This window comes from Coenobita brevimanus, chromosome 72 (assembly GCF_032717465.1).
Source record: "Coenobita brevimanus isolate Jiangsu-jjx chromosome 72, ASM3271746v2, whole genome shotgun sequence".
Classification (NCBI taxonomy): Eukaryota; Metazoa; Arthropoda; class Malacostraca; order Decapoda; family Coenobitidae; genus Coenobita; species Coenobita brevimanus.
Genome location: NC_137025.1, coordinates 35582799 through 35609712, shown reverse-complemented (window position 1 = coordinate 35609712; position 26914 = coordinate 35582799). Strand labels below are relative to the sequence as shown.

Below are 26914 nucleotides of genomic sequence, written 5' to 3'. Positions count from 1 at the left end.
AGCTTTTTCTTTTTTCAGATCACTATGTACTTTCATACTTATACATAAATTTTTAAAGGTTTTATTATTAACTGTTGTTATAACCTAATATTCATCATCAACTTCTCTAATGTCAGGAAAGGCTATGGACCTGCAAATACTTCCACTGTTGGTGTTTTAACTCCTTCAGTATAATGTCTTTTATATTTACTCTTGTTACTAATACATGATAATCAACTTATGGGAGACTTTTTGAACCTGTGGGGTTATTTATGGCCTTCAATAACCCATTTTCAAACTGGTGTTCAAATAAAGCCTTCATTAGCCTCTTTCCTACAAGAACTCTCCCCTACACAACGGAAACTTATCTGGAGGCAGCAAGAACACTGCATAATATAAATGCTGTCATATTACTGAAGTGGTTAAACCAGTTGTTGTTGTTGTTGTTTCTATTAGTGGAATATGCTTGCTACCTATGTCGCACCGAGTGAAAGAACCAGTCTAGTTTGCTGGTCCATGCACCACCATATGCCTCACAGAAGCGGCCTTGGAAGTATCTCAGTGCCTCCTCATCACTCTGCTCCACAGCCAGTGTTGTCCGAAGGTGCTCAATATCATCCACACTCTGTAATTCTGGCATCCCAGCTGACACAACGAGAGTAAACAGGTTAACGATAAGGTGGTGGTGCTTCCTCAGGGCCAGGTATGCCTTCCCACAGAGCTCCTGGAACCTAATAAACTCCTGGCTCTCCTTGGGGTTGTCAGCACCTCTTGCTATGACATACAGGAAATCTGGTGTGAGGACGAATGGAACACGCTCCCGTGGGATACCAAATTTCTTTTTGAAGTTGCCTAGGAAGTGACCAAAGTCAATGTGGAAGATAATGCCCTCCTGGTTGACCATAATGTTGTCTGGGTGGCGGTCTCCGATGCCAAGGATAAAGGTTGCCACACAGTACCCAGCACAAGACCGGGTGAAGTTGTCAACAGCCTGGTCCAGTCTAAGCCCCTTATTCTTGTCCTTGATCCACTTATACAGCTGGGACGAATCCACCTGCATGGCACCAAGCCGAGTGCCACGCTGAATGCTGTACACTGTCCTTGCGCCCCTCACCATCTCTATGACTCCCACCTCATGCCCCGTGGCCAGGCAGGCATAAGGTGTCATGCGAAGATCAAGGCCCTCAGAATTCCACAGGTTGGCCAAGGTCTCGATGACTTGTAGGGTTAGCATGTCTTGCGGCAGATCTTCACCACTCTTGAAGATAATGCCATGTGTAAGAGAATACAACTGAGCCATGGGTTCTGGGTTCTGCCACACCAGACGTAGTGGTCGACGTGCCGAGTCCAGCACATGACACTCCCCAACACGCAGCGCCCCTAGGGATACTCCTGACACTAAGGGTGATGGAAAGTGTTGTAGGATGCGCAGAGTTTCAGACTCTCGCAGCTGCTCTCTTAGGTATTGGGTCTTGTCCTTTGTTGTATCCTTGACATCTTGTGCAATGCGTGCAAGAGTGTCTAGTGCGAGGGCTTGTCGGGCCACTCGCTGAACCCCTCCTCGACCCAGCCCACGGCAGTACACCTCCAACACTGCAGTAGCCCGCTCCATGGACGCCCATTTGTGTGCATCAGACCTGAGAAGCCAGAAGAGGTAGTGACCGAGGGATGGGTTGGCCAGGGCACGACGGAGCAGCAACCTCAGTAGTGCAGAGTCCAGTACTATCTCTTGCTTCAGGATCAGTACTAACTGTAGCAGGTACTGGCCCAGATCCTCATCAGGGAGAGTGCTGAGAGACGTAACAGCATGTGCTCTGACAGTGGGGTCTGGGTGTCTGGCCTGAAGCAGTTCCAGTGCCACACTGGCTGGTACTGTGCCCCATGACTCAAGCAGCAAGTATAACTGACTAACATGATCCCTGGATGACCACTTGAGGGCCTCCAGTAGCTTGGTCAAGGAACGTACTCATATGAAGTTGCGTCCATGGTGCCACCTCTCCATGCCTTCCCTTGTGCTACACGGGCATCTGGTGGTGCTCATGACTGAAATGTCACTTAGCCATATTGCAGAACTTCTGCCTATCAGAATTCTTTCATTCCTCGAACTGGGTCTGTCTGGAACTCGCTTCCCCAGAGTTGTTTCCCTCCAAATTTCAACCCACAGCTGTTCAAGTCTAACTGTTACAGATATTTTAAAAACAGAGGACACTAGTAATCTGGTGAATGGATTATTTTTTTTTATTCATTTGTTTTTCCTTCCTCCGTTCTGTTATTTAAAAAAAAAATGCGATGGAAACATTCTAAATGTATTTTTGTATTGTGTTCATAAATGAAATGACAAATTCGTACTCAGAATTATAATGCTTTATCACTGTTTTAATTTTGCAGACCTGTAGTTTAAATGTTACACTGAATAACCTCCCTTATTTATTTGCTGTTCATCGAGGAACTGGGAAACTGGGTATGTTGGAAAGGTGGGTGAGTTTGTTGTTAGTGAGCTGCTGGACATATGGTAGCTGCAGTGTAGCACAGTAAAGAATGGGCAAATTTCCAAACCCACTTTCCTGCTAGATGTGGCTTTAGAGCTTAACAGCCACAGCGACTTGTATTACAAGCTGATTTAATCTGGGCTACACCGACATGTATTCACTATAGCACTACAACGTGTTGATAGCCCCCGGATTAATGGTATATAAAAGGCAGTGGAGGCTCAGTGTGGCAGAATGGATCATGCCTCATGCGCTTCAGTGAGACCCACTGCCAACTGTCAAGATGCCCCGCCTTAGCCTTCTGTTGCTGGAATCAGTCGGCAGCCATCCAGCTGACATTGACCCTCACGACAAGGTTGTAACAGGGACTGGAACCTTGTCAGTTATTAAAATAATCTGATGACTTTATACGAAAGTTTTGGAGTGTATGTTCCAGGAAGAATCCCTAGTCATTGTTTCAGTCTGTCTTCCATCCCATTGTCCCACCTACTGAGCTCTATAGTATGGAGAGGTTTTCTCATGAGTAGCACTGCGTAGTTTGTGTGCCCGCCGGCAGGGGCCCAGTGCAGTACTGATGATGTTTATGCACTTTTGAAATCAGCCGATGAATTCGGAAAATATAGTACCATGGTTCACTGCGCAGCTAATATATAGTGCCATGGTCCACTGCACAGTTGAAATATAGTGACAAGGCCTTCTGCTATCTATATGTAAGCAACAGCAAAACAGAAACAGCAAGCTGACAACAGTGTTCCAATTGCATTACCATGGTGGAGGCGATGAGTGCAGGTGTTCCACTATGGTAGCCAAAGTCACATGCGTGCTGCGGAGATATCCCCTCCATACTGTAGAACTCAGTGGTCCCACCTCCCATAAGTGTGGAGAGTTACTCTCTGCAGCTCTCCAACCCATGCTAGGGGGACCACGGGAAGAAAACTCTTGCCTTTTCCAACTAAACATTCCTATTCCCTGTGAATGACGGGCCACAACTGAGCCCTCGTATACCCTTCAAGGCTAGGTAGATGGCAGATAATTATAAGGAATCAAGGGTAACGTAATGAGGTGTTTCGAGTACGAGGAATACAGAGAGAAAACCATGCTAATAAAGGGTGGGAGTACAGAGAGTTAATACTGAGAAGTTAACGAAAATATTGAAAATAAAATGGAAGAGAATAATATAATGGGAGAATACAACAGTAAAATGTGTGGAGAAGGGACGTCCACGAGTGGAAACCAGCTACGAGAAACCAGAGTTAAAGTTTTTGTTGAAGCCTTTAAGATAGCTTATGCTATCGAGAGTTTGAAATATATATTTACAGGTCTTTTGAAAATGGAAAAAAATGTGAAATGGAATGCAAACAGACAGCATGTGAACAAATGCAAAAATGATGAGAGAATTAGGAGCTACAGATCAAGAATGAGGTGGAAGGAAAAAGTGAAGGAGGGTAAGAGTGTGCATACCATGAAACAGCACTGGCTTGTGACATAATGACTTGAAACATTTTGTCCTGGTCATTGTGAATGAACTATGAGACTGAACGACAAGCCATCAATACAACAGACAAGTTAGCTGGAGTATGTGAAGAGCAAGGGGTATTGAATGATACTGACCTTGTTTTGATGTGACGGGTGCAGGGCTCTCAGAATGGATTTTTGAAATTACCATAGAATAAGTGGAAAATTACGTAAAACTGTAAGATTTTACCTCAGATTTCAACTGAAAATACTTCATAATTACCTCAGCTAAATATTAGTTCATTTGTCATTTTTTTCCCTATAACTAATTGAATATATGTCCATTTGTCATTTTTCCCCTATAACTGCTTAAATATTAATTCACTTTTTTTTTTATGTGAGGAAGAAGGAACCAAAGGCCATGAACCCGCAATAACAGTTCCCTCCAAGAGAAAAACAAAATACAAGAGAGAGCCAAATTCAAGATCCGTTCATTTCAAGATGCCTGAACACACTGCGTTTGAAAGACTGGAGATCATAGGCAGCAGGAAATACAGACAGAGGGAGACAGTTCTAGAGTTGACCTGTTGCATAAATGAACGACTGGGAGTAACGGTTAACTCTTGCATTAGAGAGCTGGATAGAAAAGGGATGAGAGTTTGCTGCTAGACGGGTGCTACGCGCCCGTCGTAGAGGTGGAGGAACGCATGCAGACAGTTCAGAGGAGCAGTGACCATTAAAGTAGCGATAGAAAAGAGATAAAGATGCAACAGTGCGGCGAAGACACAGAGGTTGAAGGGAGTCAGTAAGAGGAGGAGAGTTAATGAGACGAAAAGCCTTGACTCCACCCTATTGAGAAGAGCTGTATGTGGGGAGCCTCCCCACACATGAGAGTTGTACTCCACACAGGGACAGATAAAACCCCTGTATAGAGTCAACAATTGTGCAGGGATAAAGAAAGAACGGAGTCGGCTTAGCACACCCAATCTCTTGGAAGCAGATTTTACAAGAGATGTAATATGATCTTTCCAAGATAAGTCCCGAGTAAATGAAACCCCAAGCATGTTCAAGGATGATGCAGGATTAAGCTGAATATCATTAAACATTAGTGGGTATACCTGTGGAAGATTTTGACGGGTTGATAGCTGTAAGAACTGAGTCTTAGATGCATTAAAAACAAGATTATTTTTACCCCAGTCAGAGATACGAACCAAGTCAGACATAAGGTGTGCCATAGCCTCATCCCTTGTTTGTTGAAGTAACTGCTGAGATGGACGTTGCGGGAACCGAATGGAAAGGTGAAGGGTGGAGTCATCAGCGTATGAGTGGATAGGGTCAGATGTACAGGTTAGAAGGTCATTGATGAATAAAAGGAAGAGAGTTGGTGATAGGACAGAGCCCTGAGGAACACCACTGTTGATAGATCTAGGAGAAGAACGATGGCCGTCTACAACAGCGGCTACAGAACGACCAGAAAGGAAGCTAGCGATGAAGGCACAGATAGAAGGATAGAAACTGTAAGAGGGCAGCTTGTAAATTAAAGATTTATGCCAGACTCGATCAAAAGCCTTTGAGATGTCAAGTGCAATGGCAAAGCTTTCCCCAAAGTCCCGAAAGGAGGACGACCAGGAGTCTGAAAGGTAGGTGAGAAGATCGCCAGTGGAGCGTCCCTGACGGAACCCGTACTGACGATCAGAAAGAAGGTGGTGATAGGAAAGATGCCTTAAAATTCTTCTATTGAGAATTGACTCGAAAACTTGTCATTTTTTCCTTCAATTACTTGAATATTAGTTCATTTCTCATTTTTTTCCTATAACTACTTATATTAAATTTTGTGACTATCATCTATTTGATATTATAGCTCTCATTCAGCCAGTCCCAAAGAAGGGTGACCACTCCCAACCCTCCAACTATCGTCCAATTGCTTTAACATCCTGTATTTCAAAAGTTTTTGAGTCAATTCTCAACAGAAAAATTTTAAGGCATCTTTCCTATCACAACCTTCTTTCTGATCGTCAGTACGGGTTCAGTCAGGGACGCTCCACTGGCGATCATCTCACCTACCTTTCAGACTCCTGGTCATCCTGCTTTCGGGATTTTGGTGAAAGCTTTGCCATTGCACTTGACATCCCAAAGGCTTTCAATCGAGTCTGGCATAAATCTTTAATTTCCAAACTGCCCTCATACGGTTTCTATCCTTCTATCTGTGCCTTCATCGCTAGCTTCCTTTCTGGCCGTTCTATAGCTGCTGTTGTAGCCGGCCATCTTTCTTCTCCTAGATCTATCAACAGTGGTGTTCCTCAGGGCTCTGTCCTATCACCAACTCTCTTCCTTTTATTCATCAATGACCTTCTAAGCTGTACATCAAACCCTATCCACTCATACGTTGATGACTCCACCCTTCACCTTTCCATTCGGTTCCGGCAACGTCCATCTCAGCAGTTACTTCGACAAACAAGGGATGAGGCTAAGGCACACCTAATGTCTGACTTGGCTCGTATCTCTGATTGAGGTAAAAATAATCTGGTTGTTTTTAATGCATCTAAGACTCAGTTCTTACACCTATCAACCCGACAAAATCTTCCACAGGTATACCCACTAATGTTTAATAATATTCAGCTTAATCCTGCATCACCCTTGAACATGCTTGGGGTTTCATTTACTCGGGACTTATCTTGGAAAGATCATATTACATCTCTTATAAAATCTGCTTCCAAGAGATTGGATGTGGTAAGCCGACTCCGTTCTTTCTTTACCCCTGCACAACTGTTGACTCTATACAGGGGTTTTATCCACCCCTGTGCGGAGTACAACTCTCATGTGTGGGGAGGCTCCCCACATACAGCTCTTCTCAATAGGGTGGAGTCAAAGGATTTTCGTCTCATTAACTCCTCCTCTCACTGACTCCCTTCAATCTCTGTCTCTTTGCTGCACTGTTGCATCTTTATCTCTTTTCTATCGCTACTTTAATGGTCACTGCTCATCTGAACTGTCTGCATGCATTCCTCCACCTCTACGACGGGCACATAGCACCCGTCTACCAGCAAACTCTCATCTCTTTTCTGTCCAACTCTCTAATGCAAGAGTTAACTGTTACTCCCAGTCGTTCATTTATGCAACAGGTCAACTCTGGAACTGTCTCCCTCTGTCTGTATTTCCTGCTGCCCATGATCTCCAGTCTTTCGGAAGCAGTGTGTCCAGGCATCTCGAAATGACTGGATCTTGAATTTGGCTCTCTATTGTATTTTGTTTTCTCTTGGAGGGAACTGTTATTGCGGGTTCATGGCCTTTGGTTCCTTCTTCCTCGCATAAAAGAAAACTACCAGTAAGGTCACAAATAAGTTTAATGGAACTGCTTTTCACATTACACTTTGACAGTACGGGGTATTTTTTCAGTTCAAAGTACATGGGAGATTCCTTGTAAATAATGAAAATGGGAACAAAATTTAAGTACAAGGGAAATATCTTTAAAGAAAAATGGGAACAGAGAAGTTAAGTATTTGGGAAATGCCTTTAAAAATAATAATGGGAAAAGAAAATATGAACTTGATTAAAGAAGTGCTCTCTCTCTCTCTCTCTCTCTCTCTCTCTCTCTCTCTCTCTCTCTCTCTGTATATGCTGGTATATATGGAGAGATTAGGGTGTGAATCTTAGCAATATCACTATGCAGATTACTTTACATTTTAAACGTTTCAGTAAGTTTCTGTTGCCATTCACTCTCTTTTGCGTTGATGTCAACTTGTGTGCAGTAAGTGCAACTCAGAGATTCTTATCCATTGAGAGCTCATGAGCATTAATTCCAGCCTTGCTAAGTCCATTTCTTACATGCAACAAGTTTAAGGGAATTTCTTAAATCTGTCTTGATCAAACGCACCTGATTGAAAATTCTTTCAACAGCAGCATTAGAATGTGGTTGAGATAAAGCACATCCAACCACTTTCATTAGATTAGGGTACTAGGGTTGACCATTTGTTTTCTTTTTACTTACCTGATTTTTGCAAAAGTCTACAGCATCCTGCTCTCTGCTGGAATTCCCCTAGAATCCACACCTAGCTGTCTCCACTCTAAATCTGCATATTCACCGTCACAGATTTCTTTCTTGTAAGGAAATAATTGGTACCATGAAAACTAGTGGCCCGTTCGGCCCCGTGTGGCAATTTGTGCAGTACAGGAAGTACGTAAAGAAAATCAGGCAGGGTTATCAAATTATCAGTTACTGCAATTATTTAATATTGTCCACTTATATGGTACTACTAAGGCATAATATTACTGACCCTAATTTATGGCTCTACATTTGATTGTCAAAATTACCTTGTAGATACTTGGACTACCTCAGAATTACCTTAAAAATTCCATTACCTTAGAATTACCTTAAAGGAGGAGTGATTACGCTAATCTGAGGTAATTACCATAAAAATGAGAGCCCTGGGCAGGTGATTAGCTAGTAATTGTCCAGTCTCAAAAAAGAAAGGAAGGAAAAGGTGAGATGGTTTTATCTTATACTGGAGACTTAACTAGGAAGGTGAGGAGGTTATATGTTTCATTACTGTCCACTGGCATATCTACCACAGTCACCATTTTTATCCCCATCCACCTACATTGCACCTTATTGTGTGTTGAGGGATTATACAGTACTGTTTTGTGTGTGTGTGTGTGTGTGTGTGTGTGTGTGTGTGTGTGTGTGTGTGTGCGGGAGCGCGCGCCCGCGCGCGTAGGTAGATTAGTGCTTTTTATAATGATTTCTGCTCCGCAACAGGCAACTACTTCAAAATCCTAACCAGTCCACCCTCCGTTTCTTCACTTCGCCTCACCTCGCTCAATTAACACGCTTACGTTTTATCAACAGACTTAGTCTTAAGAGACACTAAAGTGAGTGGACTTCATACTTGCAGTGTAATTTCCACGTAGTTGTACTTAAGCCATGAGAGATGTTCGGGTATTCTTTGCGAGGTATAATGTTGATCATTTATTTTCTAAACCTAAGTATTATGTGGTCAAGAAAAACCTACGGCAAAAAGGACTTACTGCCCATGAAGTTAGTGACAGTGAAAATAATGATGGAAAGAAAAATACACGTAACGGTAATTATGTTGTATCAATAACCTAAAAATATTTAGTTATTTTCGTTTTTCACACACACACACACACACACACACACACACACACACACACACACACACACACACACACACACACACACACACACACCTCCCGTCTACCCCATTCCTAACTCCAGTCACACAGAAAATATTGCCTTTGTGCTCTCGTTAATCCACTGATTTACTACACGTCCAATCCACCTGTTATAAGGAAAGGGTACAGGACTGTGTGTGTGTGTGTGTGTGTGTGTGTGTGTGTGTGTGTGTGTGCAATATAGTAATTGGGATATTCTTATTATTACAGTTACCAGAACTGGTCGGGTACTGCAATGAATACGGCCATGCCCATTAACCACTAGGCTGACGGCGTTCAGTGTACCGACACCTGACCCAGACATAGGCATCATCATTTCACCCTGTGAACAGAGCTGAAAATATTCGTTCATGCTTCTAACTACGGTCGCTCAGGCATGTGATACTTTCTAGCTAATCATTATGATATCAGCACAGTATCATTACATGAACGGTTCAGGATTTTTAGACGAAGTACATTGGTAATCCTTACGCTAATACTGTGTCTGATGTCAAGATGTATCTCTTACGTCATTATGTTCAAGGTTTAGCACTTGCCTGGCAGCTCTGTTACGAAATAATTCTGACTAAACCTCATACCAATTAATCTGGCCAGGCATGTATGGCAACACTGTTCCCGCCGAGATTGTGATAGGCTGGAGGCGTTTGTTCGATTTCGTTGTTGCGTAACCCGATATTCTCTTTATTGTCAGATGTGATACTGAGTTTGTCGACAATACAATCGCCAAAAGCAATAAGAAATCTGTCATATACATAATAACAATGAAATTTTCGTAGGAAGATAGAGATATGAGTCAACAAAGTATTGCGATAGTCCAAGTCAAGGTCAGCATTCGACCAAATCCATTATGTTTTCGAGAGTCCGTAATATAACAGAAAATTAAGGAAACCTGCTTAATCTAAGCGTTGATATAACACATTTAAATTATTTTTTCAAACCTCCCTCCCTGCAGAACTCGTCGTTTCATTAGAATTTTTAATTATTCAGTTGTGGTACGATTTAAGGGTGCAGACTAATCTTATATTTTAAATGTGCGTTATACCAACACTTAGGTTAAGCAGGTTTCCTTAATTTTCTGTTATATTACAGACTGACGGAAACAAAATAATTGTTCGGATGCTGACCTTGACTTGGACTATTGCAATACTTTGTTGACTCATACCTCTATCTTCCTACGAAAATTTTCTTTGTTGTTATGTATATAACGGATTTCTTATTGCTTTTGACGGTTGTATTGTCGACAAACTCAGTATCACTATCTGTCTATGTATTGCCAGACGCCACAATCCCGTAAGGGGTGGCCACTTGACTTTGGGTTAATTTTTATACAGGAAGGGGTACTAACCTTCTACCAACCCACTTGTTGACACGTAGGGAGCACGTATGGTTTGGTTATATGGTTACCACTCAGCGTTGTAAATGGTTTCTTGGCTTACAGGAAACTATTTGGCTTATCACTCAATGTAAAGCCACCAGTAAAGGAAAGAAATTCAATAAGAAGTGACAGGAAAGGTGGGAGCAATAGGAAAAGAGGAGGGCAGGCACAGAAAAAGAATGATAAAGGCTAAGGAAGAGGTAGGCAGCACTACATCAAGTGAGTGGATGATGGTCGCCACCACCTACCACTTGCAGACTCATTATCACATCTGATAATAAAGAGAGTATCGGTTTAAGCAACAACAAAATCGAACAAACACCTCCAGCCAATCACAATCTCGGCCGGAACAGTATTGCCATACATGCCTGGCCAGATTATTTGGTATGAGGTACAGTCATTTGTCATAAATAAAACTTTTCTGGGTAAAACAGTATAGAACTATATCGCCTCGCCTTGTTATAAGTGGGCGAAAATAATAGAGGTCTTTATTCAACCATACAAGTGATCCTCAAAGTTTGTCTGTGGAGGTCAAAATCATTCTAAATACCCGTCTCTCCTTTCACTTCATCTTTTTCCTTCCCCTGCTCTATTGTGCATTAGTCCGTCTTTCTACTTTTGTCTTTTTGTACTCCTCCTCCTATTCCCTTTTCTTTATCATGTCGACTACCTCTTTATCATACCATCCCCGTCTCATTTTTCTCCTCCCTCCCCACCTCTCTCTTTCCATTCCCTCGTCACCATTTCCCTACTCTTGTAAAATAAGATCAGTACGGTAAATCTCAAACACGTTTTCATCCCTCCTTTGAGCACCTTATTCTCCACATTTCACCCTCTCTAGACCCTTCCTTCTCTCACTCTGTGTGTGTGTGTGTGTGTGTGTGTGTGTGTGTGTGTGTGTGTGTGTGTGTGTGTGTGTGTGTGAGATCAGTGGGTCAGATATCCCCCAGTGATCGAAATTTTACCTTCTCATATGTATTTTACATTTCAATTTTTGTACTGCTACTTGACAGGTGTTTTCGGTTAGCATTTTCGAGGCTGAACCTGTATTTTAATTATCTGGATTTTTGTAATTTCACTCAGTTCATTATGAGTTTCAGTGCATTCGAATTATGTGCATCACAAAATCAGATCAAGAAGTTAAATTTTAAATGTGACCATGAGATCATTAACCCCTTAACCGCGAGGTGTCCTTTTCGTGACGCTCGGGCGCAATGGATCATACCGAGTTACTTCTGCGATTCTGTGTTATTATGAATTCTCCCGGGCTTGCAAGTGGTTGCTTGTATCATCAATCAGTACTGCCGGTGTCCAACAATAGTCAGCACTGCTAATGTCATCTATACTCCCATCCATTGTTGACAATTTAGCTATTTATCCCCGTTCTTGACTCTCCTCCCTACCTCCCCTCAATTACCCTCTCCTCTTGCCTGCTCGGCCGTGCTGCACTAAGCAAATCTTTCCCGGAATTTTCCACTGATTTCATCCATCGAAATAAGCCCTATGCCCTATTCTTATACAAAATAATATATAAAAAAAAATAAGGTAACTGATAGTGCCACACACCTGGAGTTGTCTAATTATCACCTGGCAACACCCCACGTGCTTTTGTTTGCTAATTTTCCCTGGTAATTTCCCCTTGAAATATGCCGTATAAACTATTCTGGTAATAAAAATATATATAAGAAAGGAAGGGAGAAGCCTAAGTGATATCTACATCCACCTGGAACTACCTAATTTCCTGCCAGTCATTTCACAGCATATAAATTAGCAGCTGTCACCTCGCTGACGTTGTCAACCCTTGGCGGCCCCATATCCGCCTCGTCATTTAGTTCAGTGTTGTTTCTTGAGATGAAAGCACGTAGCACTCGCGCCCCTCCATTTCCGCCGCTTCTAGAGGGCCCTGTGACCTCTACCCCTACTAAACCACATGTGGGGAGGGGTAAAGGACTAAATGACTCTACTGTGGAGCGTGAACTGGCTAATTTATCCATGATAATGATGGACAGTGACTACAATCTTTCTGGTGAATCGTGTGATGAGCCAGTGGAGGAAATGGTGATAAACTACGAGTGCTTCAGTGTCCCAAGTTCATCCTGGCTCCAAGGGAAAGGAGCCCTTATTTACTGGAAGTGACAGTGTATAACATAGTGTAAATAAAATAGAAATGTAAGTCATTACTAATATAAGAATATGAGTACAAATACTTGGGGTAATGACAGTCAAAGCTTTGCTCTCTACGCTAGTTTACTGAACGAGAAAGTTGCCTTGAGTGAAAATAAACTATTATTACTGAAGGAAACTTATGGATAAATACTATATCTATATATAGATATATATATATATATATATATATATATATATATATATATATATATATATATATATATATATATATATACTGTATATATATATATATATATATATATATATATATATATATATATATATATATATACTGTATATATATATATATATATATATATATATATATATATATATATATATATATATATATATATATATATATATATATATATATATATATATATATATATACTGTATATATATATATATATATATATATATATATATATATATATATATATATATGTATATATATATACTGTATATATATATATATATATATATATATATATATATATATATATATATATATATATTATATATATATACTGTATATATATATGTATATATATATATATATATATATATATATATATATATATATATATATATATATATATATATATATATATACTGTATATATATATATATATATATATATATATATATAAAGTGCAATAAAGTAATAGGAATATAAAGTGTGAGTGTGTTTATGAATAATAAATGACAGAATACCAGCGGGGAACAAGTGCAAGTGGGAAGCTCGTACGCACTCGTAATTTTCATTGCTTTCACAGTTTTTTTTTTTTTTTTGTGTGTGTGTATGGATTCCAAACTACTTGAAAATCATAGAATAGTGTTTCTAGTGATAATATCAGGCTGTGGTAATCATATTACGGGGTGTCGGGAAGTGTAAAGTGGAGAATTCGTTATCCAACATCAGAAGTCTACACAAGTCCTACGGTACTCGACGAAGGCTCAACAAACATCCCAGGAGAAAGTTGAAGGTATGTGCCATATGCATATGTAATTATAATATTCTAGGACTAATAACTGATTTTTGGCAAATATTTTTTAAAAGTCAGTCGGAGCGCGAATATCCTCGCGGGACAGGCAAGGAGAGCAAAACCATGACCGCGGTGTAGGGGTTAATAGGATACACACACACACACGCACACACACACACACACACACACACACACACACACACACACACACACACACACACACACATTATGCATTTTATCCAGTACATGGTCTCTCAGTTCTACCATTGTCGGCAGATGCACTGCCTTAGATTTTCATTACTTTAGAAAAAGACACCGGCTTCATATCATGAGGAAAATAATTCGTCATATGAATAAATGAAAGTGAAGAAAAAAAGTATAAATAAAACTATCATAAGAACCAATGTAAGAAGTGAGAGGTAGTCTACGTTATCTTACACTACTCGACAAATTTCAACTTTTTATCTCGTTCAGAAATGTGAATGGGTAATTTGGGGTAAAACGTCGGTGCTAATTACAAATGTTGTTTTTACATTTTCTCTATCACGCATAGATTTTCTGAACTTTAGCCTTCAAATTTTTCTTCCATTAGTCAGAAATTAATATGTTCCTATTGCCGAATTATGCTGGGAATATTTTTTAAATCGAGCAATAGTAATTGGAATGTACAAGTAGTATGCAGAAACAAAGTCAAGTGTTTTATTCCACCGCTGTAAGTAAATTTCGCTGTAATTATAGGTACCCTATATACGGTTTTTCATTATTTCTTTTTGTACTCTACATCGGTTTCCCGGGTCAGCAACCAACATTAGCCCGACATCATACCAGCGAAAATTCTACCTTGTATCCTTATTCCGTTACAGATGAAAGTAGTCACCCTGCTCGCCACTAACATCACCCAAGTTTGTTGGAAAAAAATAAAAATAAAAAAACGAGATGTGAGTGAAGAAAATGGATTTTAAGGGACGTGCAGCATCCAAGATCATGGTACGCAACCAAGAGCCCTTCAACGATTTCCACGTAATCGTCACTGTGTTGACTGACCAGAAAACCTGCTCAAATATTCTTAAGAGATCTTCAAGCCCTAACTTCGTTTGCCTCGAAGGTTGCATTAAAATGAGTATTTTTCATCAGGCTACGAATTATTGGGCCAGCGAAAATGCCTTCCTTCATATTGGCATCACTAATCTTAGGGAAGACGTTCTTTAGATGTGCGAAACCTGCACCTGTCTTGTCCAAGGCTTTGACGGAGTTTTTCAAGCCTAACTTAATGTGAAGGGGCGGAAGTATCATATCTTCTGCCTGGACAAGTGGTTCGTTCCTTACGTTGTGTACACCATCATCGTAGGAACTTCGGGGAGGTCACTCAGGCTGGGTGTAGTGCTACTGCACATCACGGCTGTCACATAAACACAGGAAACAATAGTATTTCGTGAAACCTTGTAGTCTAAGCAGCATGGCTACTACTTTCAAATCGCTACAGATTTTCCACCGAAAATCGTCGTACTCAGTCAAAACGAGGAGTTTTTGCACTGACTCATACGTTTTCTTCATTTCAGGAGCTAAAACAAGCGGTATACTGGGTAACATATTACCACTGTTGAGAAGAACTACCTGTGGATCTGACTGGGTGAAGTCAATAAAAAGTCACCATTCGTCAGGATCATGAATCCATCCCAAGGCTTTGAACAGACCTGCGATATTGCTGCAGAAGCATACTCCTCCGTCTGACCTGGAAAAACGCTCCAAATTTTATTGCAGCTTCCTGAAACTCGTCACCTTTGTGTCTGGATGCAACAGGTTCTCTCCTAGCAGTCTCGAAGCCAGCAGTTTTGACTGCTGTTTTGATGAATATAGGTCACGTACAAGATCGTTAAGGTTGCCTTGAGTGAATAAATGGAGTACTTTTGCCAGACTGCGGACATTCGAAGTTAGAATCGAGGGCAGTTGCTCCAGATGCCTCTCCACATCCTCATCCTGAAATCTGGAGTACACATTAATTTGCTGGTGGCCTTGAATGGGAAGGTCTTCCATATGACTGAAAACGTGGATAAGCAGTGCTGTTTTTTGAAGATAATCCCACAACTTTTGTCATGCAAAAGTAGCAATCTGTTGTGTGGACACTAGATTCTCTCCACACAATGGGAACTACGAAAGGCATCCCTGTTTTTCTTCCTGCTACCCATTAACGAAGAGAGTTGGAACAAGTCACATAGCAGAAATGGGGCGTTAATCGTTTCCCTTGGTCGCTAGTATTAATGGCAAAATAATGTAGATAAGGTGTCTTTACGAGGGACATGCTCTTCCGTTTCTCCTTCTTTGGAGTGAAACTTCACATATATAATAGAAAGCTTTAGGATCATTCAGACATTCACTAGGCATTGTCAGCCTATAAATCTGAAATGAGTTATATTAAACATAATGAATTTACATAGACTTATTGATACAGACAACTGGCAATATATAGGTTGGATATTATACACTACATATTAATAAAGATGTATAAACAGCTCGAATAGAGCGATGAGAAGAAGGATCACTGTACTATAGGGATGTGTATGAGGGTAGTAAGTTCAAAAAGATTGTACATGCTAGAGCAAAATGAACATCATATTTATATTCGGCGACACGTTGTTGCCTTTGGATACAAATTTTTATCTCTGAACTGAAAATTTTTTCGAGTAGTGTTATTTACCTACTGACTTTACTGAATACTCAGACACATTAACTATAAGATGATATACAGAAAGTATATGAAGTAAAGTAGAAAACTAAAACAGATACTCCCCGCCTCAGGTAATATGTCAGTAGTACTGAAGACAGCGTGAACGAAAGAGCAGGAAAAGAACAGAAAATGTGGAAGAGTGGAGGGAAGGATGTGTGGGAGAAATTATATTTCTGCGGTGTTCTGTGGAGAGGCATGACACGGAAGAAATCATGAGTATAATTATTCACAATAGGCACTGGTCGGCACAAGAAAGCAGGCAGAAAATGCATGGATCTGTGTTGCATTCTCCAAATTTTACTCAGTGCATAACTATCACAGTTTTTACACTGGGTAAAAACCACACTCGCGTTAAAGTAATAGCTGGGACAAAAAATGGACAACAGACAGGAGAAGAGAAAGAGAAATCTAATAACTGTTTCGGTGTAGTCCATCCGCATTTTAAAAAATATCAAGCCAACCCAGACTTTTGTTTATTACTATATATGTGCAATTTGTCGTTGGAACTTCAGACTTTTTTTTTTTTTTTTTTTTTTTTACTGTATATGTGCAATTTGACGTTGGAGGTCGTGGGATGCTAGATTAATGGCCACTCACCTACATTCAGAACAGTAATATTTAGAGAAAGGATCGAACGGATTGGGGACTGTCAAACACAGTGTTAGCCACAAGGATGCTCTGTTTATTCTAAATTATTGCCAAAGTTGAAGGGCAGTTACATTTAATTCCTTATTACGACCACTGCTCATTGAACACTTTATTTAGACCAGGTGGGGAGGGCACAGATTTTTGACACTGCACTTTACCTTTGCCTGTTTCTCACTTTTGAAAGAAAAGAAGGCATCCCAGTGGCGAGGGGACGAAGGAAATGAACAGATCCTCTATCTAATTGTCCTTGTTTATGGGTATCCAAGGAAGCTAAGTGTGATTTTCAGTCAGTCAAAAACAAGGAGTAACAAGCACAACTGGGACGATTCAGGGATTCATACTCATCCGCATTAGATATATGAGGAGAAAATTGCTTGGCAACTTACTGCTCAACTTTTCCCACATACCCAAGGGACAGAGGCTTACACTTTAAAATTCCGTTATATGGTTACCGCCCAGTTGTGAAGAGCTTCATAATAAGACAGGAAACCATCAGGCTTGTCATTCAGGGTGGCATCCCCTAAAATGTAGGCAACGCCACAATAAGCGAGTGGATGATGGTCACCTATACCTCCCGGAGTTGGACGTTTTAGTGACAGGAGGTAAAAACTCTGAGGAAACATCCACCTCAGAATGGAACTTTATACTTTCTCTCTGCATCCAGAGTCCGACTGGAAATTAGTAAAACCATATTCAAATATTTTCTTCCCGAGTTTCAGACGAATCTGTCTTATAAATGTTCCATGTATATTCTCCATCTTGATCTTCCATAACTTTTGCTTCCTTTGATCATTTACATATATCTATTTATATTACATATTTTAGTTTGATAGTAAACTTACAGTATTATTGCGAAGAAACTACCTTTCATGCGTCTTTCTTTAGTATTTTAGAAGGAATAAATTTTTATTGACATGAGGCTACTTGACTGTTGTAGGATTCTCAGTCCCTAATTTATTCATGTGGTTTTCATAATGATAAATACGTTGCTGCTGGATTGTTAGCTCAGTTTTATTGAGCTTGGGAAAGCGAATTTTATAGATATTTGTTTAGATAGGTTTACTGTAGATAGATACTGTATATCTATGGACTTAGAGACAGATAGATTGCCGTCAGAGTTAGAGGCAAAATACTCAGTAGAATGGTACAGATATGGAAATGAAATAATACTATTTAAAAATTAACTCAAACAGTATAAATATATAAACAACTAGCAGGGGAACCCGGCGTTGCCGGGCCAAAAAGGAGAACACTCTAAACCTATTTGTTCTAGTTCAAGCTTTCTTTCTACTCCAGAAAGACCATGTACGTCTTATGGTTTTGAACAGTGATTATAAGAGGCCCAGGAACTTTCTATTTCAGCTTTCGCAGACTAACGCATAGTATTTGTGCTTACTTGTTTAATATTACCGGTGACCTCAATTGACCTCAGAGCTCAACCTCACATAACCTGTGCCCGAACTGGAGGTGATGTGAGTCTCCATGCCAAAATTTGGGCTGCAGGGAGACTCGGCTTTGGCCAGGTCAAAAAGGCGAACACTCCATCGATGGCCTCGAATGACCCAGGTCGGAATTTTGACCCCGCTAAAGCCATCCTTGGGTCACCCTGATTCAGAATATATAAAGGTTTGAGGGTCTCTAGACCATAGTTTTGGTGTGACTGAAGGCCAAACAAATAAACAAACACACAATGCGGGACTTTTATATACTGTACAATATATAGGTTAGTAATTCGGAGTACTACCGAATTTCTTGGACAGATAGAGAAACAGAGGACAGATGGTTGTTTATCCAATGTATATGTTTTGGTGTAGAGAGATAGTGGGGGTAGGGCACGAAATGAATCTCAACAAACTCAGTAAAAATGTTAGAAGCCAAATGATGTAAGGTACTGCTACCACAAGCTGAAATTTGTGTATGTTTTTCAGCAACCCTGGACTTTCTGACCTAGCAGGCCTATCAACCACAGGCAATCCAGCGCCCCTGCAGGGTCGTCCCTTGCAGTGAACCCATGTTCCCTTGAATGAACAGCACCTCATCACAATGAGACACCTGGAACAATGTGGAGGATTGATTCCTGAATGGACGCCGCATTTGTGTTTCTCCTCCCTGTTAACAGGGGCACATAAGTAGAGTCCACATCACCTTGTTATTTAGGTATATGTTACCACTCAGCGTTGTAAATGGTTTCCTGGGTAACAGAACGACATTAAGCTTGTCGCACAGTGTAGGGTCACCTGAAATGGAAAGAAAGTTAGTAAATTCAGAAATCGGAAGAGAGGAGGGTAGACACAAAAGAATGATATAAATGTAATGGAAGTAATAGGCAGCATTACATCAAGTGAGTGGATGGTGGTCGCCACCACCGCCGGTTATAGCAAGTTACCGCTGCCACAAGTAGTAAGTCTGTGGTATACTTTTTATCATTATCATTTCTATCTCCAACAAATAATAACAACATCGCCACCATCATTAGTATTTTCTTGGAAGGAGGTTGACGTCAGTTAAGTATAAGCAAAATGAATAATTCTAAGGTTCCTGTGATGATATGATATACTCAACAATAACACAGAGCGGAAAGTTCCCAGGCTATTAATAGCGACTATTACAACCCTTCCTGTCCGCTCCCCTTCTCTTCAGTCACAGCCACTTCCCACTCTCCACTCATATTCTCCGTCCTACAGTTCTCTCTCCCCCTGTCTGTCTCTGTCTGTCTGTCTTTCTCTGTCTGTCTGTCTGTCTCTGTCTCTGTCTGTCTATCTGTCTGTCTGTCTGTCTGTCTGTCTGTCTGTCTCTCATGTTCGTTAGTCCGTCAAGTCCACAATATTCCCTGGCTACTTTGTTTTCTCACACTCGCAATCTCTTCACTTTATTTTCCACAGTTGACATTCCTTCTTCTCTTATTCTCTCTTCCTCTTTCCCTCTCCCCAACCTCTGCCTCCTCTCCTTGTCAATTCTCCTTCCTCTCCTCCTCTTCAAGTCTCCCTTCAGCATAGGCATCAGTGAGAGAGCGCCCAGGTATATAAATGCAGGCCGAGTCATTAAACTGTTAAATGGATAGTTAAGGTGTGGTATGAGAGAGAGAGAGAGAGAGAGAGAGAGAGAGAGAGAGAGAGAGAGAGAGAGAGAGAGAGAGAGTTACAAGGAAAATATTGTATCTCAAACACCTTGAAGTCCATACCACTGAGATACTTGGTATTTGCTTAGGAATACATATCAAGTTCGCAATCATTCTAGTGTGAATAACATCCAAATGAAGTTTATTTTAAACTGCTGGGCTGTAGCACTGTTAACATCCATGGGGAGTTTGCTCCAGGTGGAGAAGATGTGCACGAAAAAGTTTTCACATATGCTGATGTTGAGTCTTTTAATTTCCAGCTTCTAACTGTGGTTGCATATTGAGTTAGTGCTGAGACGAAGCAACTTTATTTAGTCAGGACTGTCAGACCTTTTCAGTATTTTAAAGACTTCAGTGAGATGATCCAGTAATCTATGAGTCTCTAATGAAAACAATCCCAGAACCCTTGGGCGATCTTGATATTTCGTTCTCCTGATGGATGGAGTAAGTTTTTTCAGCTCTAACTTACTCTTTCAATTAATTCTTTGTCTTTCCTAAGAAAAGGTGACCAGAACTGCACAGCATACTCCAGAATCGGCCATATTATGGAGCGATCAAGTGTAAGAACAATCTCTTTATTCCTAGGCTATTGCCTTTGAATGTATCCTAGCAATATCTGTGACTTTTTCTCTATCTCCATGAATTTGGAACATGCCCGGTTATTAATCATAATTAATAACCGAGCATACTGATAATTATCAGTACACCAACTGTAAGTCCTCTCAAAATTAGTCATCATAATGGTTATCCCCAAAAGTGACTAGTCTGTCCCGGCATTTGCATAGCTAACATGCATCACTTTGCATTTTTCCAAGACGAAATGCGTTTGACATATGTCAGACCATTCCCCTAGCCTAAACAAATGTGCTTAGAGTTTCTAAACCTATCAAGACTGCTCATAATTTCTCCAAATTTACTGTTGTCTGTAAACACTAAGATCATACTGAACAGACCAATATCTGTGTCCGTGATATAAATGATGAACAGGAAGTGACCAAGGACTGACCTTTGTGGAACTCCAGAACTTACTGAATCTCAATCAAAAGAAAGTCCATTGGCCACTACTTGCTGTTCTCTATCCGTTAGCCACTTTTCTATCCTGAGTATTTACACTTTTGACAGTAGTCATAGGTTGGGCACTTTCTTGAGTGCCTTTTGAAAGTCTTAATAAAAGATGTCTATCTATCTATTGCCAGATGCCTTAATCCCATACGGGGGGGCCACAAACAAATCGCCTCCACTTCGCTCTGTCCCCCGCCATTTCCCTGCCCTGCTCCCAATTCAACCCCCCCCCCCTCTCTCATATACCATTCCACTCCATCCCTCCATTTCATCCTTGGCCTTCCCCTGCCTCTCTCCCCCTCCACCTCACTCACATACACTCTCCTCGTCAGTTTCTCACTCTCCATCCTCTCCACATGGCCAAACCACCTCAGTTTGTTTCTCCTAACGCTTCCTATCACATCCACATCCACACCATAATGCTCCTTCACTTCGTCATTTGTCAGTCTGTCTCTCCATGTGACTCCACAGGCTCCTTTCAAATAACTCATTTCCACTGCTCTCACTCTTGACTTGTGTCCCTCCAGCAACGTCCAAGCTATACTTTCAAATGTTAGAGTTGGTATCACAATACTGTCATATAACTTTTCACTTCCATGCTCATTTCCATGTTTCTTATCACTGCATTCAAGGAACCAGCAACCTTTCTTCCTCATTGTATCCTTTCAAGCACTTTACCCTCCAAACTTCCATCCTTACTCATCACACTACTCAAGTACTTAAACGTACTCACATTTTCCATTTCCTCATAATTCAACCTCACTGTACATTCACTGGCTTCATTTCTCTCGAAGACCATAACTTTACTCTTTCCTACATTCACCATTAGATTCCGTTTCATGCACACTCTCCCAAACTCATGCACCAAGCCTTGCAGCTCCTCTTCGTCTTCACTTAACAACACGGTATCATCTGCAAACAAAAGCACAGGGAGTTTACAAACACTGCCCTCTCTCACCAGGGCCACTCCAACATCCATTACCCTACCCTGTATCTCTTTTATAACCCCATCCATATACAGACTGAACAACCATGGAGACATGACACATTCGTATTTCAACCCAACCTTCAAACAGAAAAATTCGCTTAGCTCACTATCCACACGCACTGCAGCCTTAGCACCATCAAACATACTCTTCACAGCATTCAACAACTTCCCATCTACTCCATATATTCTTAATGCTTTCCACAACCCTTGTCTATCCACCCTGTCCTATGCTTTCTCGAAATCCATGAAGGCCGCATACAACTTCTTTCCCTTCTCTAGAAACTTTTCCACTAAAGATCTAAGAACGAATATTTGATCTACACAACCTCTTCCCTTCCAAAAGCCTCCCTGTTCTTTTCCAACCAATTCCTCTGTTATTTCCCTAACATTGTCAATACATATCCTACCATACACTTTTCCCATTACACTAAGAAGACAAATGCCCCTATGCTTACCACACACTTCTTTTTCCCATTACCCTTTGTACAAGCTAATTATTATACCTGACTTCCAATCCTCCGGGACTCTACCCTCCTCCCAGGCCAATCTGCACATCTGCCACATCCATACTACTACTATCTCTACCCCATGCTTCAGCATTTTACCACACACTCCATCAATTCCTGGGGCTTTCCCCATTTTGACTTTCATCACTGCTTTCCACAACTTCCATCTTACTGATTCCCTCATTTCTTCTCACCTCCCTCCTTCTCCCAGCCATTCCCCAGCCACTTATACTGGCATTACTTTCATTCTCTATGTTCAACAATTTCTTTAAAATTTTCTCTCTATCTGCTTAATTTTTCTCCCTTCTCCACTAGTAATCTACCATTTTGATCTTTCACTCCCCCACTAACTTCATTGCCACCCTGTCTAACTCTCTTTACCTCTTTCCAGAACATTTTCTTACATTCCCTCCTCTTTACACTCATATTCCTTCCAAATTCCTAAACCACTCCTTTCTTACTCTTTCATACTAATCTTTTCACCTCTCTCTCCCTTTCTACATATCTCTCTCTCTTCCGTCTCCCAACTTCTTCCACGCCCCTTTTTCTCATCCATTCATTATATTACGCTTTCTTCTTTTGTGCCATAGCTTGTCTCACTTTTTCATTCCACCATGTTGTCCCTTGCACCCCCCTTCATCTTCTCTTCACCCCACACACCACCTCACATGCTGCACTTATTTCTTCTGTGAATATCTTGCACACACCTTCCACGTCCCCCATCTGCTCCATTTCATATATACCCAATCGTTCCACCACTTCTCTCTTATACTCTGCCTTTTTCTCATCCTTTTGTAACCTTTCCACTCTCCTTGCATCTACTCCTTCCTCCCATTCTTCTATTTCTCCATTTTACTTGAACCTTGATTCTGACTACCACAAAGTGGTGACCAGAAAGTCCACTCCCTCGCCATCTATATGCTCTTGCATCCGTTACACATTTTCGCACCCTTTCATCCACACACACATAATCAATCATTGCCTTCCTTCTCATCACCTGCCATGAATACCTGTGGATCATTTTGTGCCTGAAGAGGGTATTAGCTATCCCCCCCCCCCGGCACAAATGTCCTTTAAAGCACTGCCATTAACATCTATCTCAGCAGGGACATCCCATTCACCAACTACTCCATCCACCTTCACATTCCCTACTTTACCATTCATATCACCAATCAAAAAAAGCTCTCTCGTTCCTTTCAAACTTTTCCATGCACACTTCCATATTTGTCCAGAACTCTTCTCTCACTCTGCTTGCCCGATCTTGTGTTGGCGCATACACACACACAATCGCCCACATTTGTAGTCCAACTTTCAATCTTACCTACACAATCCTTGAGCCAACTGATCCATACTCTCTTATATTCTCCTTCCATCTGTTACTCACAACAATACACACTCCTTCTTATGCCCTCTCATTCTCACCTACTCCTGCACATATACCCCATCCATACTCCCATTCTTTCACACTGTCTCCTCTCCATTTTGTTTCAGTTAATCCACATACATCCACTTTCGCACCCTCAAGTACCTGGACAATCTCTCTCTCTCTTTCACCTCATCATTTGCATCCCTTACATTCCACGTCGCCATCCGTATCATGTCCTTTGTTCGGTCCTGAGTCGTCATCTTTTGGTCAGCCCTGGTCCGAGGCTTCTTGTTCATATTTTTAGTTAGTTGTTTTCTGGGGAGGGGCACTAACCCTTCGCCAACCCACTTGCTGTCACGTAGGGAACACATGTCGGTTGGTTATAAGGTTACCATCCAGCGTTGTAAATGCTTTCCTGGTTTACAGGAAATCACTTGGCTTGCCACTCGATGTAGAGCCACCCTAAAAACAGAGTACCACTACACTATGATGTGCACTGCTTTATTCTTGTCATGCTTGCTAAACATTTTGTGAAAAAGACTATCCATCAAATTGGTCATGTATGATCTACTTTGTCTGAACCCATGCTTGGAATTCATAATCAAGTATCGAATTTTCCATGTGTTTGATTTTCCTGTCTACAATTATTCCTTGTAACATTTAACTTTGATGGATGTCAGAAAAACTGGAAAATATTTCTCCAGAAACACTTTATCCTCTATTCCTACTAACATTTTACTATAACTGAGGTCAAACTGGATAGTATTTCTTATGACTCTTTATCCCCTTGCTTAGAGACTGAGGTCACACCTGCTAGCTTCCAGTCTTCTGGCATTTACCCTGTTTGCAGAGACTTGAAAATTTCTGCACGTAAAGTAGCTACATTGATATATATCCCTTTAAGAACTCTTGGAAGGATTTTATCTGAACAGGATAATTTTAAACATTTAGTTTACCGATTCATCTTGTCACCTTCTAGGTGCACATCTGAGGATGAAGGAATCTTCACTCGCAAGGGCTAGTACTGTTCCGCCATGTCATTAGCATCTTCCGACATAAAGACCAAAGTAAAATAATTATTTAAACTAGTATGGGATTCAGTAGAGAGCATACCTCCTCCATCAACATCCATGTAATATTCACTGAAAAATTTACGAAAATGCCGAAAAACGCCCTATCTCGCAATGTTAAAGAAAGTGAATAAAAAAAATCCTGGATCCGCACCTTTATCCAGTTCCGCACCAAAATTTAATGAGTCTATTCTGGGACAAGGCCCATTCTTCCACCAAGTTTCGTGGAAATCTGTACAGTAGTTTCTGTGTAATCTTGCTCAGAAACCAACCAACCAACAAACAAACAAACGGACTGGGGTGAAAGCATAACCTCCTTGGCGGAGATAAAATATCCAAATCTGAGATTAGCATTACAGCTGATTGGTCCATAACTTGCCCAATACGTTTGATAGGTTTCTTACTTCTTACGTGGCTGAAGACCTTTAGGAACTGATTTTGCATCGTGATGTCACCTTGGTTTCTTGATTTCTTTTAGCCAGCTTTATCAGAGATTTCACTCTTAAATACATTCTTGGTGTATTCCAATTAATTCTGAATCATCAGTCTGCTAGTTTAAAAAGAATGTAAAGATTCATGAGGCTAAGTATCATCAGTACACTACTTCGAAACCAAGGAACAATGGATTATAATAAGAAGGTGCATTGCTTTTGTAATAAATCATATTTGTGTAATGAAGGTTTAGATTAATAGATGCACAAAGACTATAAAATTTCCAGTTCCATTCTGTCATTGCAGCTACGTAAAATATTGAAATCATCCGTATTGGAAATATATCCCATGCCAAAACAACGATTCCTGATATCTGACATGGTTATACTTGCCTATGGCAAGGACATTCTGTGAGACAGGCCCTTGTGTTCGGACAGGCCGAATTTGTAGGTTCTTAATTGAACTCCCAATGTATATAGCTGTACAGTTACGTTCAAGAGAAACAATACACATCTGCTCATATTGTTTACTGTAAAGTCTACAATTGGTGAGATATTGAACCGTTTCACTTACTGCCTGGTGCACTGGTCATCAATACGCCAGTAAGTGAGGGCATTAGTACCAAATCTTACCACCAATGGACACCATAATACACTAAACGAGTAGACGTGTATCGTTTCTCCTGAACACAACTCTACATCTAAAACAGTTGAACAAATATTCAATGTTTGAACACAGTGGCACTGGTATATTATCCTACATTGTGAAAATGAACCAACAGCAGAACTGTTCTCAAAGACAAACCTAAACAAGATATGAGAGCAGATATGGTTCAGTGTTTTCAGAAGTCTGTTTCTGGTATTATAACTGACATGACAATAGAACGGGAACCTGATGTACTAAATGTCCTCAGGTATAGTCGTTAGTTGTCTAGAACCTCCTCTCCTTCCTTTATCCAACAGTCGCATACTTTCCACCGGCCCCCTGTTGGACAACAGCATCGGTGGCGGTCGTTGGTGACCCGGGCCACGACCGATCCGGTATGAAGTTTCATTTTGTGCTCCGCCTATTGAGTTGGCTAGGGTTTTACGCCGGATGCCCTTCCATGACGCAACCCTCCCCATTTATCCGGCCTATATATATATATATATATATATATATATATATATATATATATATATATATATATATATATATAGCAGGCGTACCGGCGTTGTCCAGGCCAAAAAGGCGAATATTCTAATCCTATTTGTTCTACTCCAATCTTTCTTTCTGCTCCAGAAAGACCATGTACCTCTTATGCTTTTGAAGATGGATTATAAGGGGTCCAAGAACTTCCTATTTCAGCTTTTG

At 40.7% G+C, this 26914-nt stretch overlaps 1 protein-coding gene across 1 annotated transcript; it reads right to left on the bottom strand.

Moving 5' to 3' along the window:
• Positions 1–448: 448 nt before the first annotated feature.
• LOC145407097 (phosphatidylinositol 4,5-bisphosphate 3-kinase catalytic subunit alpha isoform-like) lies at positions 449–26685 on the bottom strand. The gene is made up of 2 exons (XM_080278120.1): positions 26532–26685; positions 449–1944 (listed from the first exon to the last, which is right to left on the bottom strand). Exons 1-2 carry the CDS (start codon positions 26683–26685, stop codon positions 449–451), a joined length of 1650 nt encoding a protein of 549 aa, XP_080134246.1.
• Between the last annotated feature and the right edge of the window lie 229 nt (positions 26686–26914).